Source organism: Phyllostomus hastatus, unplaced genomic scaffold (assembly GCF_019186645.2).
Source record: "Phyllostomus hastatus isolate PE091 unplaced genomic scaffold, TTU_PhHast_1.1 phas_contig_17, whole genome shotgun sequence".
In the NCBI taxonomy this organism is placed as follows: domain Eukaryota; kingdom Metazoa; phylum Chordata; class Mammalia; order Chiroptera; family Phyllostomidae; genus Phyllostomus; species Phyllostomus hastatus.
In genome coordinates this window covers 22,385,023-22,403,032 of record NW_025333664.1, presented here as the reverse complement: position 1 = coordinate 22,403,032, position 18,010 = coordinate 22,385,023, and the positions used below count along the sequence as shown (strand labels likewise).

At 53.7% G+C, this 18,010-nt stretch overlaps 1 protein-coding gene across 5 annotated transcripts; it reads left to right on the top strand.

Moving 5' to 3' along the window:
• Nucleotides 1-5,929: 5,929 nt before the first annotated feature.
• On the top strand, nucleotides 5,930-12,321 carry TMEM74B (transmembrane protein 74B). Of its 5 annotated transcripts, none has more exons than XM_045833229.1 (3): nucleotides 6,244-6,300; nucleotides 7,255-7,357; nucleotides 10,218-12,321. In XM_045833229.1, exon 3 carries the CDS (start codon nucleotides 10,259-10,261, stop codon nucleotides 10,955-10,957), a length of 699 nt encoding a protein of 232 aa, XP_045689185.1. In that variant the 5' UTR covers nucleotides 6,244-6,300; nucleotides 7,255-7,357; nucleotides 10,218-10,258; the 3' UTR covers nucleotides 10,958-12,321. The 5 variants fall into 5 exon arrangements, with proteins under 5 accessions (XP_045689182.1, XP_045689185.1, XP_045689186.1 ...); XM_045833230.1 differs by lacking the exon at nucleotides 6,244-6,300 and adding an exon at nucleotides 6,455-6,542; XM_045833228.1 differs by lacking the exon at nucleotides 6,244-6,300 and adding an exon at nucleotides 6,693-6,822.
• The last annotated feature ends 5,689 nt before the right edge of the window (nucleotides 12,322-18,010 follow it).

Below are 18,010 nucleotides of genomic sequence, written 5' to 3'. Positions count from 1 at the left end.
TAGGTTCGGCTGCACCCTCAGACTCAACAGATGACCCTAAGCCACGCTTGGCATTGATGTTCTCTGCAGGGTACAGGACAGGCCCCTCTGCTTGCTAGTGTGGCACTCAGTGGACACTAGCATCGGGCACTCCTCTCCCAGCGGCAGTCCTTGCTGCCCTCGGGCAGGACAGTGCATGCAGGTGCAAGGCAAGGAAGTCCCCATCCAGGGGGCTCAGGAGCCAACCTGGCTTAAAACCTTCGTATCTCATGGAGCCAATGTCTCTGGAGCTTCCCAGTTATAAGTCACCGTGCTCGTGAAGCCCAAAGTGGGATTTCCCACCGTGTCTTTATAATTCCTCTCAGCCCAGGTTCGATTCACCCATCAGAGGTCTTTTTTTAAAGAAATACCTTCATTTTTTCAGAACAATTTTAAATTACAGAAAAATTGGGAAGATTGTACAGAGAGTTCCCATATACTCCACACTCAGTTTCCTCCATTATTAACATGATACACTTGTTACAATTAATAAACATGGATACATTATTAGCTGAAGTCCTTTATTCAGATTTCATTAGTGTTTACCTAACGTCCTTTTTCTGCTCGAGGACTACACTGAGGACAACATACTGCATTTAGTCATCATGTCTCTGTAGGCTCCTCTTGGCTCATGGCTTCTCAGACTTTCCTCATTTTTGATGACCTTGATAGTTTTGATGAGTGTTGCTCAGGTATTTTTAAAAAATGTCCTTCAGCTGAGATTTGTCTCACATTCATCTCATGGTTAGACGAGGGATATGGGTTTGGGGGGGAAGACCCAGAGGGAAAGTGCCATTCCCATCACATCACATCCAGGGTGCAGACTATCGACACGATTTGACTGTTGATGTTGACCTTGATCACCTGCCTCAGGTAACCAGGTTTGTCAGGCTTCTCCACTGAAAGTGCCCCTGCCCACCCCCACTAACACATGCTGTACTCTCTGGAGGGCACTATACTCAGCCCGCACTTACAAACTGGGAGTTATGTTCCCTCCCCTTGAGGATGGAGTATCTACATTCTGTGTGGGAGATTTATCTTTTCTCCCCATTTCTTTTTCATGTATAATCCTTTAGGTTACGACCCAATATTCCTTTACTTAGTTTGTTGGTAGAAGTTTTCCAGGTTTGGCCACTGGGAGCTCTTTCAGTTGGCCCCTGTGCCCTCGGACATACCTCAGCCTGGGTGTGTGTGTGGTGTGTTTGTTTACGGAAGCACTTCCTCACTTTCTGGCACTGTGTGATGCTCCGGGCTCCTCTTGTACACGTCCTGCCCGGTCCTAGAATCAGCCACTTCTCCGTGGTTCCGTTTACTGGAGAATGGTATTAGAAACCAAGATCTGGGTACTAGGGGTGCTCATTGTTAGGCAGCGTCATTGCTTCTAGCACCTCTTTGCTGACAGAGAAAGGAAATCTATGCACGTGTACTAACCCGAGTGTATACACATATCTATACATATTATATGGAATCATCTGCATCTATATTAAGCTAAGCACGAGTCCCATACTGGTATCTCTAGTTCTAACCCATTACCACATGCATCATTCTAGCCTCCTCCTGAGGGGTCATTTTTACCACAGCAGTGTTGCCTAGTAACATAGTGGACACATGTTTATCTGTTTCCAAGGAAACAGTGCTAGACAGTTAACTAAAGGTATAATTCTCACACAAAAGAGGGAAAGATTTTAACCCTTCACTCTCACTGATCAGTGGCTACTCACTGCTCTGAGGACAAAGCGGGACCAGAGCCAGGTGATCTGCAGGTGCCACCTAGATGGCAGTTGCAAAAATCAGGGCTCTAGCCCTGATTGGTGTGGCTCAGTTGGTTGGGCACTGTCCCACAAAGCAAAAGGTCACCAGTTCAATTCCCAGTCAGGGCACATGCCTGGGTTGCGACTTCATCCTGGTCAGGGTATGTATGAGAGGCAACCCATCAGTGTTTCTCACACTGATGTTTCTCACCCTCTCTTTCTCCCTCCCTTCCCCAATCTCTCTACAAATAAAGAAATTATATATATATATATATATATATATATATATATATATATATATATATTTAAAAGATTGTATTTATTTTTTTTAGAGAGGGAAGGGAGAGAGAAAGAGAGAGAGAGAAACATCAATGTGGGGTTGCTGGGGGCCATGGCCTGCAACCCAGGTATGTGGCCTGACTGGAAATCAAACCTACGACACTTTGGTTCGCAGCCCACGCTCAATCCACTGAGCCATGCCATCCAGGCCTAGAAATAAAATATATTTTTTTTAAAAATCAGGGCTCCAGATGACTGGATAAGCTCTTTCTTGGGTGATGATGCTGATGAGCTGCAGCAAGGCAGAGGGAGAGTACCAAGAGTGCCAGTGAGATGACATATATATATATATATATATATATATATATATATATTATATCATATATATATATAATATATATATTATTATAATATATATATTATATTATATATATAATATATATATAAAATATATAATATATATATTATATTATATATTTTATATATATATATATATATAATATATATATGACCAAACAATCCGATTTAAAAACGGGCAGGAGGTCAGAGTGAACATTTTTCCAAGAGGACATACAGATGGCCAACACACACACATATGTGAAAAGATGCTCTACATCATTCATCATCAGGGAAATGCAAATCAAAACCACACAGATGATCACCTCACACTTGTTAAAATAATAAAAAAGTCAAGAAATAACACGTGTTGGTAAGGATGCACACTGTTGGTGGGTATGTAAGTTGATACAGCCTCTATGGAAAATAAGATGGAGATTTCTCAAAAAATTAAAAGTAGAACTACCATATGGCCCAGCAATTCCACTCTGGGTATGTAGGGGAAGAAAACAAAACTAATTGGAAAAGATACTACACCCCTGTGTTTCCTGTGGCATATTTACAACAGCCCAGACATGCAAACAACCTCAGTGTCCATCAAAGGATGAATGGATAATAAAACTGTGGCACAAATATATTTTGTTTATATTATACAAAAATAGAAATGGAATATTATACACAATGGAATATTATTCAGCCATGAAAAAGAATAAAATCATGTCATTTGTGACAACATGTATGGACTTGGAGAGTATTATGCTAATTGAAATAACTCAGATGAAGAAATACAAATACCATATAATCTGTCCTATAAATCAATCAATCAATCAATCCAAGCTCATAGATACAGAGAACATATTGGTGATTGTCAGAGGTGGGGGTGGGGAGAAATGGGGTGAACTGTTTGTTTTTTAGTTTAAATAAACTGAAAAACACAAAACAAAGCAAAAAATGTTTGGCAGGATATTCCTAGTGGGAAGGAGAATTTTGAGGTCCGCCATGAAGGGGAAATGCATGGCTGCTGAGGCTAAAATGTGTTTCTTTACAGGAAGACTCCGCAGAGCCTTGAAGGCCAATATGCAAATCTCCAGCAGGGGAACAAATTATTCAGCATTTCTCAAATTCACTTGACCCCCAAACTCATGTTTTACAAGGTTCCCCTCTCTACTTATGGAAGTCACAGACGAAGTCTACAATGTAGTTCCTGTCTTTCCTTCAAGGAGAACATGATCTTGCTGGGGAAGCAACGCTTGTAAAATACATGTGCACAAAGCAATGACTGGCGTGTCACACAGCACAGCAGGATCTGAGGTAAATGGGCAGTCAGGGAAGGGAAGATCAGTGTGGTCTGAGATGCCTGGAGCTGGATGGCAGGAAGGCTATAATTCAAGCTGGGGCTTGAATAGACAGGGCAAAGGAAGCGGGGGGGGGGGGGCAAGCACAGAGGAGTGAGTGAGCGAGGAAATGGGTGGGCAGCCTCGCCTAAATCGGACTTTTCATTTGTTCAGATAGACCAACCGAGGAGGTTTTACTGGACAATCCATACACGCTTGAAATTATCAACTACTTTTTCAATGTCTTCTTTTTAGGCTCAAATGGTGACTAGTAATTCATTCTGGACTAGCTTTTCTTAGGAGAAAATAATGTCCATAACATTATGGACATTATGGACATAACATTATGTCCATAACAGAAACATGTCGAATGCACATCAAGAGAGGCTCCGGTGGTACCGCAGACGGCCGGAAGTGCTCTGTTCTTCCACATAGCTGCACCTCCTCCTCCATGGCCCTCAATCCCAAGAGCTCTGAACACTTGGAGTTCTTCCTCCCAACTCACTTTGTGGCAATATCTTTTCCGAACTGATAAGAGGCTACTTATATTCTTTATCTAGCCCACTTACTGTGAATATCCATTCATTTTGTGACACTACCCTAGACCACTGGAGGGTCCTGTAAATTGCAGTGTATATATCATGTCCTCTCTAACCCGAGACTGTGGACCTATAATTCTTATGTATTCCCTAGGATTATGCTGTAGGTGAAAAAAGGTGTTTGCTGTGTACCACGGCCTATGGGTGACTCTGCTTTAAAGGGGAAAAAATAGGTGCTCAATAAATATTTGCTTATTGTCTCCGTTCTCCATTCTCCATTCAGTAAATAGTTACCGAGGGCCTCCTGTGTATTATTGGCTCCTTTTCTAGTCTCCTGGGATACAGCAGAGAGGGAAACAGGTAAAGCCGCTGCCTCCCTGCAATCATTTTAAGTAGGAGTAACAATAAACAAAGATAAGCTAATGTCAGGAGTTGATCCACGCTATGGAGGAAAATTCAGAGTTAAGGAGTAAAGGGGGCTGGACAGTGTTATTTTTAAAAGAATGGTCTGGGAAGGTGTCTCCGAGCAAGGAGTTGAAGGAGGTAAGAGAGTGAGCTCTGGGGATATCAGGATGAGGAGTGTCCCAGGCAGGAGGAAGGGCACAGGCGGTGGCTGAGGCAGGACTGTGCATGAATGGGGGGGGGGGGGGGGGGGGGTGGGGGGGGGGTGGGGCGGGGCGGGACTGCCAGTGCTTTATAAAGAGCATCTTGTCTAATCCCATAACCCTTACCAAGCCCACTTCACGGATGAGGAGCCTGAGCTCTGAGAGGGGAGCCTTTCGCACAAGGCCACACAGCTGTGAGTGGTAGAACTGGGACTCACTCCCGAGTCTGCTGCCACAGCTAGTGGCACCTTCCAAGTCCCTAACAACAGGCCTGGCCTCTGGAAGGCAAGAAGAGACTGAAGCCATCCCAACCTTGGAGGTCCTGCCTGGGTTTTGTCTCCTTGAAGGGCCAGACATGTGGCTTCAGAGCGGCCTCCGCTCTCCCGATGGTTGAGGACTGCCCAGGCCTTTGGAGCAGGGCAGGTCCAATAAGGTGGCTTGAGGTGCCAGGACAGCGCCCCTCCTCTGCGTGTCCTTCCAGACGGCTGACCTCCTCTCAAAGCCCTGGGAGCCTGCGTTTTCACAACCTCATTTGCAGGGGCGAACATTGAAGCTCACAGAAGCAAGAGGACTTACCTGAGAACACACAAGTGGCCACGGAGTTTTCCCAGGAACCCATGATCTTCAGACCAAACTTCACTTTGGACTTGGCCATGGCCCCAAAAGGGGAGTGTCTCTTTAACTCTTGTGCTCCGGGCACCTTACTTGATTCACTTTGATCCGGGCCCTGTACAGGAAAGACGCAGAGTGAAAGTCACCCTACCCACCGCGTGTTCACCCACATCTACCGCGCTGGGCTCCGGGGGACCAAGAGAGCACTTTTCTTAGGCTGTGCACTAGCTGTCCCACTGAGAAAGAAGAGCGGAGGAGAAGGTGGGGGTGGGGCTGGCGAATAGGGGGCGTTCGTCAAAGGCTTTCGTTCAGCCTTCAGGTGGCGCCCTTGAGCTACGGAACCTCTCGAGTCCTAGAAGACCGTCCGGACCTATGGACCTGGGACGTACCTGGGGGCCATGTGTGTAGGGCGAGAGCGGGGAGGGCTAGGGCGGGAAGGCGGCGTCAGAGCTTGTTGCAGTCCGGACTCTCCCACGGAGGAGACCAGCAGGCAGCGTGGGAGGGGTCTTCTTCAGCACACACTCCCCAACGCCTCGCCCTTGGGCCAGGGCAACTCGCGCTCGAAGCTTCAGTTTCCCTAGCCCGCAGATCAGCCCTAAGAGAGAGGGAGAAGGATGGAGCTATGGCCCCCCACCCTTACCCCAGTCTGTTACCCGCCTCCCAGTCCCTCCCCACGCTAACTCTCCGGGCGTCCTCGCTGGCTGCGGGCGGAGCTCGGTCCGCCGCGCTCCGCGATCCCCGGCTCCCGCCCCTTTCCTCGTCCCTCCTCCCCGGAGCCCCCCAGCGGCCCCGGCCGACGCCGTGTAGCCCCGCGCGGCTCCAGCAGGTACGTGCGCCTCGGCAGCGGCTCTGCGCGGGGCCGGGAAGGGGGCGGGAGCTGGGGAAGGAGAGGCGGTGGCGGCCGGGCCCGCGCCCTCCCGGGCTGCGCCGCAGCTGAGACACCGGCGGGCGGGCGCCGGCTGCAGGGAAGCGGGTGGGCGCCGGTGAGGACGTGCCCTCGCCCTGGTCCGCCGGCCTCCCGGCGCGGAGCTGCCCGTGTGGGGAGGCCGGGAGGGAGGCCCGGCACAGGTACCCACGAGGAGAGGGGACTGCGGGGGTGGCGGGAGGCGGAGGCCGGAGGCGGGGAGGGGCTACCACGGAGAGCTAGTCTGACCTCGCGGCCCGGCCGAAGGACACGCGGCGAGGGGACCAGGGCGCACGCCGGTCCTCGCGGAGCCTGGCCTCTCAGGGCCGCCTGACCACCTAGCTACCGGCGTCGCCTGGCTCGGTCCAGCCTGACCCGGCCCGGCCGCGTTTGTGGTCAAGGGCAGAACCAGGGGGTGTGAGCAGCGGGCAGGCTGGCGCGCGGGTGCGGTGGGCAGCCGGGTGTTGGCGCTTCCTGCGCGGAACTTTGGGTGTAACAGCGTGGACCTGCGTATGCGTGTGTGCGCGCCCCAAGGCTTTGTGTACAACTCGTGCGTATATCTGCCGGTGGGGTTCTGTGAAGCTTCACCCACGCCCGCCGTGTTTCTGTCTTTCCGCGTGCTAGTGCTTAGTGCGCGCTGGTGGGTGAGGTGCTGGGCCCTGGTGGCACTTGGTTGGTCTGGCTTAGATCTTCGCAGTCCTAGGGGCAGTTAACTGTGTGTGTGTTTGTGTAACCAACTCTGTCCCTTCTGGGTGTGGGTATCAGTGTGGTCCGCTAATCTGCAGTCACGCTGCGTGGCTTCCTATGTCTGTGGGTGCTGCATGTGGAAACGACCCCTGGGGGGGAGGCAATGTAGAACTGACGTGTGCCTTTCAGATCCTGTTGAACTGCAGGTGAAATTGTGGTGTCACGGGTACAGTCTCAGGGTGTGAGCGTGGACTCCAGCATCTTTGTCACTTTGTATCTCCTTATGTTTTGGGTAAGTGACTGGGCATGCCTGTGTAACTGTGGATATCTCTGAACCTGTGTGTGAGACAAGGCAACCCTGGGTGAGAGGGAGTCTCCTTTCTCTCTGCGCTCTTCCTTACTCTGGCATCCTAAGGAAAAAGTTTTGGGTTCCTGCTGGTGAAGGAGAGCCCCACTGCCAGAATTTGGGTGCCCTGGTTTCCTTGGGAATACCGAGGCTCAGCATGTGGAACTGGGCAGGGGGTTCCCGGGCCACTCTAGGAGCTGCATTCTCTGGAGAGTGCTGCAAACCTGGGGGTGGCGTGGGGTGTGGGGGTGGGCACATCTGGACACCCATGGGCAGGAGCTGTCACTGCCAGTCCCTGTTAGGGGCTGGACAGGAAAATGCTTTTGGTGCCAAAAGTAGAAAAAGTCAAACACATAGCTCTCCCTTTGATTTACTGGGAGTGGGAGCAGCCCCCGAAGGGTCTGGTCTTGAGTCAGCCTCCCCCACCCCTTGAGTGGGAGTGCTTGTCTGCCAGGGCTGCCAGGGCGAGTTGCCAAGCCACTCCTGGGGGCTGCCTGTGATCCAAGCCCAGTGCAGGGGGCTGGGGACCCGGATGGAGTTCACACATATCCCTGCCCTCAAGCTGCTCACAGTGGCATCAAACAGTGGGATAAAGTAGAGTCTAGAGTGAGGGCTGGAGGGAGGGTGGAGCGATGCCCCTAATGCAGGAGTGGGTGGGTTTGCAGGCTGGGAGGTGGTCACAGTCCTTAGGGAACCTGCATTCACCTTCGTGTACCCACATGCACACCAGAGGGCCCTGGCCGAGTTTTGTCAAATGGAGATAGTAATTCCTGCTCTCTGGGCTGGCGAGGGTTATAGGAGATATTCCCGAGGAAGTCCCCGCTCTAGGGTGCAACAGGGAGTGTGGGTGCTTAGTAAACATTTATTAAATTGGAACTCGGGAAAGAGGGATGTGGTGGTAGAGATGGGTTGGAAGTGGAAACGGGCTTTGTACTCAGATGAAAGTCCCAGTGTGTGCTAAGAGGAGGTGTCCAGTGCAAGTCCGTGCTGGCAAAAAGATCACAAAGATCAAAATACGTGCCTTCCTGCACCGAGGTTCTTTGAATTCCATTCATTCATTTCATTAATTTTCCCCCTCATTAATTTACTCATATTCTCTCTCTCTCTCTCTCTCTCTCTCATACACACACACACACACACACACACACACACACACACACACTGCAAGGAACTACGATGCACTAGAGAATAAATTCAGGCATGAGGGTGTAGAGAAATATGGAGAATCATGTGTGCGTGTGTGTGTAGACACAACAGCGTGTGGCCACTCTGCACCTGGGGGTTCTCTGCACAGAGTGGGGCTTGGATCTGTGTGCCAGGGCCCTGGGTGTGCATGCTCCCAGGACATGGGTGTGCACGGGAACACAGGAGTTCCGCTGCCAGACGAGGTACTTGACATGCCAGGGAGGGAAGGGGCTGAGGTGGGACCTGTGGGGGACAGCGCCGGACCTGCCCGTGGCAGGACTCCATCGTCAGGTCCAGCTGAGTGTTGTTGTAGGGACAGGGCCTGCGGGGGAGGGGGGGCAGGGCGAGGTGCCTCCATTTTGTAAGAGAAGCCAGGAATGCAAAGCTTAAAGTGTAATATATATATTGCACTTTGGTTATATATATTTGGGGTGTGTGTGTGTGTGTGTAACCAAAAACAAATGAACAGATCAGAAACAGACTTCTGTGAGCCAAAGGTGGCACATGGGCTATGAATTGGTACCCTCCCATCCCATCTCCCCTTCTGCAGTCCTCATCCAGGTTCGCCTTCCTCCACCGCCCCCTCCCCCCCATCTTCTTATATACATGAAGGCATTTGACTTGACCTCAGTTTGGCTCTCAAATACTCTCCTTCCTCCCAGTCTCCATCCACGTCGCCCTGACCTCATCAGCTTCCTCCCCGGACGCCTGGCCTCCTCACAGCAGCCAGAGAGAGCGTTCTGAGATTAGGTGGCAGCCGGCACTCCCTGCCCCAACACTCACCTCCCTGGCTCCTTGGCCTGGCTGTCAAGTCCTTTGAGAGTCTGTCCCAGGTGACCTCTGAGGTACCTGGTCCCCCTGTCCAGAATGCCTGCGTCCACTCTAACTGCTGGGTTCCCACTCACCGCCTCAGATCTGGTTCAAATGCCACCACCTCCCAGAACCTTCCCGGACTGTCTCCTCTTCGTTCCCATGCCACCTCCACCACCCCGACCCCTCCCCGCTCACAGCCATCCTCACGGCGTCACAAGAGTGTGCATTACTTGAACTGGCTGGGGCCTTCCATGCATTGTTTTATGAAATCCTCACATTATCCCAACGAGGGAGGCATTTTGCTTATTCCCATTTAACAGATAAGAAAATCGACTGTGGAGCGGTCACATCACTTGCCGAAGCTCAAGTGGTAAAGCTGGGACTTGAACCTGATACCTACTGTGTTTAAGTTCCCTCCATCATAATAATAACTCATTGCTGGTACTTTCTGAGCACTTACTGTTATGAGTTCTTTATGCGGTTCATCTCAATCTCAACATCAGCCCATTACGTGGGAAGTGGTAGCAGTAATGCCATTTAGTAGATGGGGAAACTGAGGCCCAGAGGGGATATGCGAATGGCCCAAAGCCACATGCCCGCCAGTGGTGGTGCAGGATCCTGGCACGGATTGGCTCACACTGCTGTCTGTGTGCTCTTCCCCACCTCCCCCTCTGTCTGGCGGGCTCCCCTGGGTGGGAGCAGTGCCTGACTCGTCTGCACACCGCTCGGGGCCTGTGTGCTGTCCAACACCAGCAGGGCCTTGGGAGAAGTTCACTACATTCGACTGACGTTCTGTTTTCTCTTCCAGCTGCCAAGGGGCCAAGGGATGAGCTGGGGCCCTCCTTCCCAATGGCATCCCCCCCTGGGCTGGAACTGAAGACACTGAGCAACGGTCCGCAGACCCCAAGGAGACCAGCTCCTCTAGGCCTTGGGGCCCCATCCAGGGAGGGTGTGGAGAATGCCTGCTTCTCCTCAGAGGAGCATGAGACCCATTTCCAGAACCCGGGGGTCATCAGACTGGGCAGCTCTCCCAGCCCCCCCGGGGGTGTCCCCTCAAGGCCCCGATCCCAGCGGGATGATCTGTCCCTGCATTCGGAAGAGGGGCCAGGCCTGGAGCCCGTGAGCCGCCCGGTGGATTATGGCTTCGTTTCTGCTCTGGTTTTCCTGGTGAGTGGGATCCTCCTGGTGGTGACAGCATACGCCATTCCCCGTGAGGCCCGCATCAACCCGGACTCCGTGACGGCGCGGGAGATGGAGCGACTGGAGATGTACTACGCCCGCCTGGGGTCCCACCTGGACAAGTGCATCATCGCGGGCCTGGGGCTGCTCACAGTGGGCGGCATGCTCTTGTCGGTGCTGTTGATGATCTCCCTGTGCAAGGGCGAGCTCTACCGCCGGCCGACCTTCGTCCCCGGCAGGGGCTCCAGGAAGACATACGGCTCCATTAACCTGCGCATGAGACAGCTCAATGGGGACGGGGGCCAGGGCCTGGTGGAGAACGAAGTGGTCCAGGTCTCAGAGACCAGCCACACCCTGCAGGGGTCTTAAATAAGAGCCCGCCTGATCTAGCTGCTTCAGCTCCAGGGCTGCAAGCCCCAAAGGCCACGGGTTTTAGACTGAGCTCCACACAGGGCCCTGGGGAAAGAGTCTTAAGTGCTGGAAGGGGAGTCGGGGGCCTGGCTCAGGCTCCACCATGCAGGGCAGCCCCCTGGTCTGTTTTGTAGCTTCAGGTTTTGCATAAGGTTTTGTTTGGAGGGTGGCTTCCACTGCTAAAAACACAGAAGATCGGTAACTGCTGCCCTTGGAGGATGAGGTTTCTTCGCAATTCTCAGCACTGAGAGCAGTTTGAAAGGCTGCCCATCCTCTTCTTTATGCCTCGGGGAATTCTGGGATCTCTGGAGTCCTCATCAGCAAAGGATGGGTGTTAGGTGCCTTTGGAGGAGTCCCTTTCGGCCCTGACCATCTAAAGTGGGGGATAGCTTCACCATGAGGGAAGTAGTCAGCACCGGGGTGACCATCCCCTCTCCGGGCCAGTCCCCCTGACTAAAAGTGAGGGTTGTACTGGACCGTCCCTTGGGCTCTCCAGGTCAGCCCTGGGAATGGGTGCCCAGTATCTGCTTCTGGCCACCTTTTTGAGGGGAGAAGGGTGTCTGGCAGGAGCTCACCATTCTCCGTGCCATAACCCGGCCTGGCCTCGGTGGCCGCCAGTGTCAGACAGCTGGCAGCTGGCACTCCTGCTGGAGTTCCCTAGGTCTCCCGGTGATGCCGGGTTAAATCCAAAATTCAAGATTTTGGTCTTGGGGTGAAATTTCCTGCAGTGACTAGGTCTTAGCACACATTTCACAAAGTCAAGTGCACAGTTTTCAGCAACTCCCGTAACAAGAGGGGTCTTTTACACCAGGAGGGGCGAGGGCTGTGTTGTGTTTCTGTGGATGCGGCGTGGGCCTGCACCCTCACCCCTCCTCCGGAGTGTGTCTCTTGTGCCTGACTTTCTTCTGATGGCAGAAAAAACAAATGTTTTTTTGTTTTTTGTTCTGAATTTGTAATGTCTCCTCCCCCATTCTTTGCAACAAAGTGCAGTTCCAGAATATGTGGGGAGAAATCAGGCACATTTGGGGGGCCTGGAGACTCCAGCCACATTGATTGCGGTATGTTCTGTTTCTGTTGGGGAGTTTCCAGGCTCCATCCAGACTCTTTTTAAACTTCTGGCAGGGAGAGAAAGTGGGTTCTAGGGGGCAAGGAGATACAGGTGTCTGAGGACTGGGGGACACATCGTCCACTCTGAATGGCCCTAGAAGGCATTGAGAGTACAAGCCTTCTAGACCCTAAAGGAGTCATTTCCGTGAGCCCCCGACTCCGTGCAGGTCCTACTCACTCCACCTCAGCGGGCCTCGTGGGCCGTGGATCCTGACTGTCCGTTGGGGTTGGAGGGGCGGGTGGGCATGGGGTGTGTAGGCTGGAACAGCCCCCGTCCGAGCTGTAACCTGAGCCTTCTGTCTGGTGAGCGAAACATCTGGGCAGTGCACCACCGCAGCTCCTAGGACCGATCGAATGTCTGCTCCTGCTGCAGGTTTTACCAGAAGCACAGGGCTGGGGGAGGGCTGGAGGGGACGAGGGCTGTCCGACTTGGCCCGCCAGGTGCTGTTCCTGAGGTCCAAGGGATGTGGTTTGGAAAGAGCAAAGCTTCAAGATAGCAAAAGAGTCACAAGTCAGGGCTTCCGCTGCGGCATCAGTTTCTCACGGGCTCCGAACGGGGAGCAGGTGCAGGGAGTGGCACGGGCCGCTCCAGGGGAGCCACAGCGGAATCGCACATCCCAGACGATGAGCTGAGGCCCTTCAAATTCATAATGATAATAAAAGTATCCACCCAAGCCATCTGGATTACTGTGGTGGTGGGGGACTCCTTTGAAAACTAAATCTGTTGGGTGGATGCATCTAGGACCATCAATTCCTATAGTTTAAATGCAATGAACTGTATTTAGGGACTAAATCAGGAGATCAAGTCCCAGGTTTTCGCTAAGTCAGAGAAGCCCACTCTGCATCCTAACACAGAAACTCCTCTAGAAAATGGGCACAGTGGATGGAGGCAGTCATTCCCTTGCTAGTGAATAGAGAAAACTAGGAGTTGCCAAAAGCATTTCCCCAGGATTGCAGCTGGAATCCCCGTCAGCAGGTGAGAAACGGGGTGAGGGAGGAGTCAGGGAAGAGAGTGGCGTAGGGTATGGAGAACTTTCTTTGCAGGTCTTTTATGGGTGTAGGTGTGGGGTGGTCCCACAGGACCCTCTGGTCTCTGGGACGTGCTTCACCTCCAGGAACTGACTTTTCCACCAGACGTGCTACGAGGGTCCCCAAATCTTGCTTCTCCTAGTATATTAGAGCAGAGATCAACTTGAGAGTTGGGAGAACCCTGGTTCCAATTCAGGCTGTGCTACTTACTGGCTGTGTGACATTAGGCAGGTTACTCCACCTCTCTGGGTTGTGGAGAGGAGTGGAAGCTCGGGCTCAGGGCCGGCCTGCGGTGCCAGAGGTGAGATAGAGACCTGCATGGAATGAGGTCAGTGTCAAGGACGGCTCCCCTTCCCCCACTCAGCTGGAGACACCCGGACTAGGCCTCCAGCCTCAGGTCAGCCGTCTGCCTTTCTTCTCTCACACCTGGCATCCCACCCATCAGCAGATCTCGGTTCTGTCTTGGAAATCTGACCACCGCCCGCCCTCTGCCCCCAGTCCATCCTCCACTCTGCGGCCAGGCGAGTCCTCTTAAAGGGCTAAGTGGGGCAGGTCGCTGCTCTGCTCGGTGCCCTCCGAGGGCTCCCCCTCCCTCCAGGCAGAAGCAAAAATTCTTGCCCTGGCCAGAGGGGGGTTTACAGTGCAGGCCCCCTCACCTGCCTTGGCCCCTCCCAAGGCCTTGCGTCAAGTTTTTATTTGTAACTTTGATTTTTACAAAATGGGTGTCCCTCTAAATTGTGTGGATTTTGGGTCCCCCCATGCCTGGGTCAACCCCTCACGGTGGCCTATAAAGCCCTTAGCAATACGGCCCCTGGGTCTCCCTGACCTTGTTTCCCACCCTTGCCCCTTGGCTCGCTCCACACCAGCCACACTAGTGTCCTTGCCTTCCTCCTCCAGGGCCTTGGTGCCACTGGCTGTGGGCGAGGTGGGGGGTCTCCCTGATGGCAGAAGACCCCAACTCCCGGCCTTGTCCAGACGTAGCCAGGTTCCAGCTGGTCTTGGGGACAATCTGCGGGGCGTAGGAGCCCGTGAGATACACCAGCCTGGTTCTCCCTCACTCGCTGCCCTGGAGAGCCCAGGCCTGGACCGCAACAACCCAGGCTCCATCATCACACCTGCTCACCTCGGAGGCGGCCTGTGCGCTCCGGGCTGAGAACACCTGCTGCCCGAGGCTCCCCCACCACTGCTCCCTTCCGTGGGGAAGCGCATTCCCTTCTCTGAGATGCTCTTTCAAATGTCCTCTTCCTTGTATGTACACACCCACACATGCATGCATGCATGCAGGAGCACACCCCTGTGCATGCGTACATGCTCACAAGCACACGCCTTGTGCACACACACATGGCCCTCTGACCCAACCCCAAAGCCAAGGACACATGCTCTCGAAGCAGCTGCAAGTCGGCAACCTCTGGGTCATTGGTAACATTTTCTGTCTCCGGAAGCCCCAGGTCTCACAGTTCCCAGGACGCTAACCTCACAGCAGCCGTTTGCCCTCCCCACGCTGAGCTGGCATCTCTGATTCTTCCCTGCTGCCTCACTTGGGTGGAAGGGGAGAGATGTCCAGGGAGCGTTCTCCACCTCGAACTCTGTGTGGTTCTGGGCTGGGAACTAGGTGAGTGAGGTCCTTCAGGTCACCCCTTCCCTGTGAACCTTTGGGCAAATCATTCCACCTCTCTGGTCTTTCCCACTCTGCCTTCTCTGGGGACAGAGGGAATCAGGAGACGCAGGCAGAGGGTTTTCAAAGTTAAGGGCATGTTATCCTGTGTCTGGAGAGCTCTGGGGGGGGGGTGGGCACGAGGAAGAGCTCTGGAAGAAGGGAGGCATCATGAAGCAGCCACAGGAGGCGGATTTCTGTCTGTGGGTTCCATCTGGGAGGAAAGTGGGGTGTCAGTGTAACTGACAAAGCCAAGGAGGTGCCCTCCAGCTGAGCTTGTTGGTTTCTCTGGCAGAGAGTGGGCTCTCCTTGGTGTCCCCGAGGAAGGAAATTTCAGCTAGGGGAAGGAGAAGCTTGCCGGGATCTTGCCCGCGTTGGAGTGGCAGGGCGCTCCTTGTCAGTGAAAGTATGTTAGAATTTACTGGTCAGGCACTGGGAATCTTCAGGGACAGAGTGTAGTGGAATCGGGTAGGGCTTAGTCAAGAGGCTCCCCTCCAAGGTCCCATTCCCCTCCTTTGACAAAACCCAACGCCCCAGTGGCCAGAGCCTGGCTACAGGCAGTAGCATGGTAGCACGCCTGGACATGATGTATCTTTTTGTCTTGGGCCTGACCACCCTTCCCCACATCACTCTTCTTCTTGGGCCGGGCTGTCCACGAGCAGATGGGAGGGCCCAGGACAGCTGAATGGTGCAGAGGGTGGCAGGACCATCGCCTTCCTCCTAGGAGGCGCGGCACTTCTGAGCTTTCTCCCTGCTCAATCTCAGGTCTGGGGGCAGGGCCCTGACGGAGGGGTTCCACTGGGGATGGTCCACCAGATAACAGTGCAAAGGCGCCGGCTCCGAATCTGATTACCTGGATGCTTGGTGGATGCTGAATGCACCTGAGCCTCTGTCTCCTCACCTATGAAACAGGGGTGCTAAGAACAGCACCTTCCTCAGGAGTGGTGAGCAGTAAATGCGATGATGCCTGTAAAGCACTTGGCATGGTGCCTGGCACTTCATAATCCCTCAGTAACGTTAGCTGTTCACGTTCACTCGTCCATTCGCTCACACCTAACCTGCGTTTTTCCCTGGGCGTGGCACCACGGGACTCATGGCCCCCACCTGGGAGCTGGTCACAGACCATCTAGGGAAATAGGACAGGGCCAGGTAGGCTGTGTGTATGCTGGGGGGCACAGAGGAGGTACAGGATTATCTGATTGAGTTGGGGTCAGAAAAGGCTTTCGGGGAAGGGATGCCGTCTAACAGGAATCTTAAACAGCGAGGCAGTATCCGATGTGGGGAACTGGGGAGCAGGAAGGGTATTCCAGGCAGAGGAACAGCATAAGCAGAGGCTCAGGGGCATAAGACAGCCTGGTGTGTGCTGGGGAGAAGCAGGCTGAGAGGGGGGCCCGAGGGTTCTGTGCTGGAGCATTAAGACGAGGAGTGCTGAGAGGCAGGGGCATCGTCGTGGGGGGTTGCATTTCGTCACCTGTAGACTGGGGACGACTGTCCTCAACTCACAGGGTTGTTACGAGGACTCGAGTTCATGCCAGTACAGCACGTAGCGCAGGGCCTGGTACGTGCCGAGGTTCACCGTCGGTCGTTATGATTGCTTGCAGATGTGTGTGGCAGGAAGACTCTTCTGATGCCAAATGCATTGTGGGGGTGACACTGGCACTGGGGAGGCCATTCCATGGGATTGTGGTTGCCAGCTGCAGCCAGAGAACTGACCCCAACTTCCAGGACGCATCTCGGCAGCCTGTCCCTTCTCAGCCTCCGAGCTGCCAAGGATGAGGTGGCAGCGGCTGCTCTCCTGGGCCAGGGGGAAGGTCAGTGAGTGGGAGGGGCTTCAGGCAGGAAAGCTGGCCCCAGGGGAGCAGGGGTGGCAGAGGAAGAAGGCAGCTGCCGTGCCAACCTCTTCCCAGGTGGTGGGGCATCGGAGCCAATACTGATGTGGGGTCAAGGGCATCCAGAAAAGGCCATCCCTCTCCCTCTCCCAGTTCTTTTCTTCCTCCAGTCTCTCCCTGTCCTTCTCTTTTGTCCTCTCTCTGTGTCCATATCTCCTTTTACTGAAGCCACTCCCAGGGGCTAGGCACCCACAGGTGAGCTGCTATTGCTGACTCACCGGTAGCCATCTGCCTCTCGCCCTGAGAGCCTCCACCCTCCCCCATAAAAAATGAAAGCAGGGGCCCAAGCACAACTCCTCTAGGTGACATTCACGAAGGAAGCAGGTGGCTGTGGACAGCAGGGGCAGGATTAAGGGGCGCCGGCTCCAGCTCCGGCTGGCTGCTGCCCTGTGATGGATGAGCTCAGGGTTGCCAGAGCTCCTGACTTTTTCTAAAGCAGCTGGACATCTGGACCTTTGTGTGGGTAAAAGGGTGGAGAAAGGTAGCCACTGCATGAGGATTATGACAGGCTGAGCACTGAGGACAAGGGAGCGTCCAGTGAGATGGCACCTGCTGGGCCCGGACATCCACTCTCCTCCCCTGCCCAGGGCTTACTAAGTCACGACAGGGATGGGGGTGCCCTCGAGAAGCGGGCTAGCCTCTGCCTGCCAGCTGGAGCCCTGTGTGCTGTTCATCTGAGATCCTTCATTCTTTCAACAAAGATTTGAGTGCCAGTTTTGGAGACATAGCCCTGAAGAAATGAAAAATATAAGGAAGGTATTCTCAAGAGGGCTTGAAAGGTGTCCTCTGGAGCTCAGGGGCGGCCGTGAAGGTGGAGACGAGGTCTGTTTCTGACCTGGGTATTTCTGCTGTGGGAGGTGCATGGGAGCAGCGGTGTGAGCCTGAAGGGAGGGCGGTGTTAGCGATCAGGGAGCAGGAGGCCAGGCCTGCATCCCCTCCCAGTGTTCTGAGGCCTGTGGAGGTAGGTTCTGGGGCTCCGAGTGTTGGTGTGGGGAGGGGAGAGGAGCTGGAGCTCTGGGGTGGCAGAGGTGGCTGTGCAGCCCCCATGTCACCTCAAGAAGCAGATGGACTGTGGGCCTCTGGCGGACTGGACAGAGTCCCTGACTACCCAGACTCCGGTCTGAGAGTCTGGGACAAAGCTCTAACCATTCCCCAAAGCATGGATGTCGTCTGCTGGAGACCCCAGCATCAAAAAAAAGAGGGAGAAAAAACCCACCAATCAACCAACTAAAACAAAAAGACCCAAAACACAACCCCCCCCACCACCAGTATGAATTAGAGTAAGAGCACCTCCCCCCACCATCCCCGGCCAGTGAAAAGACAGTTTATTTT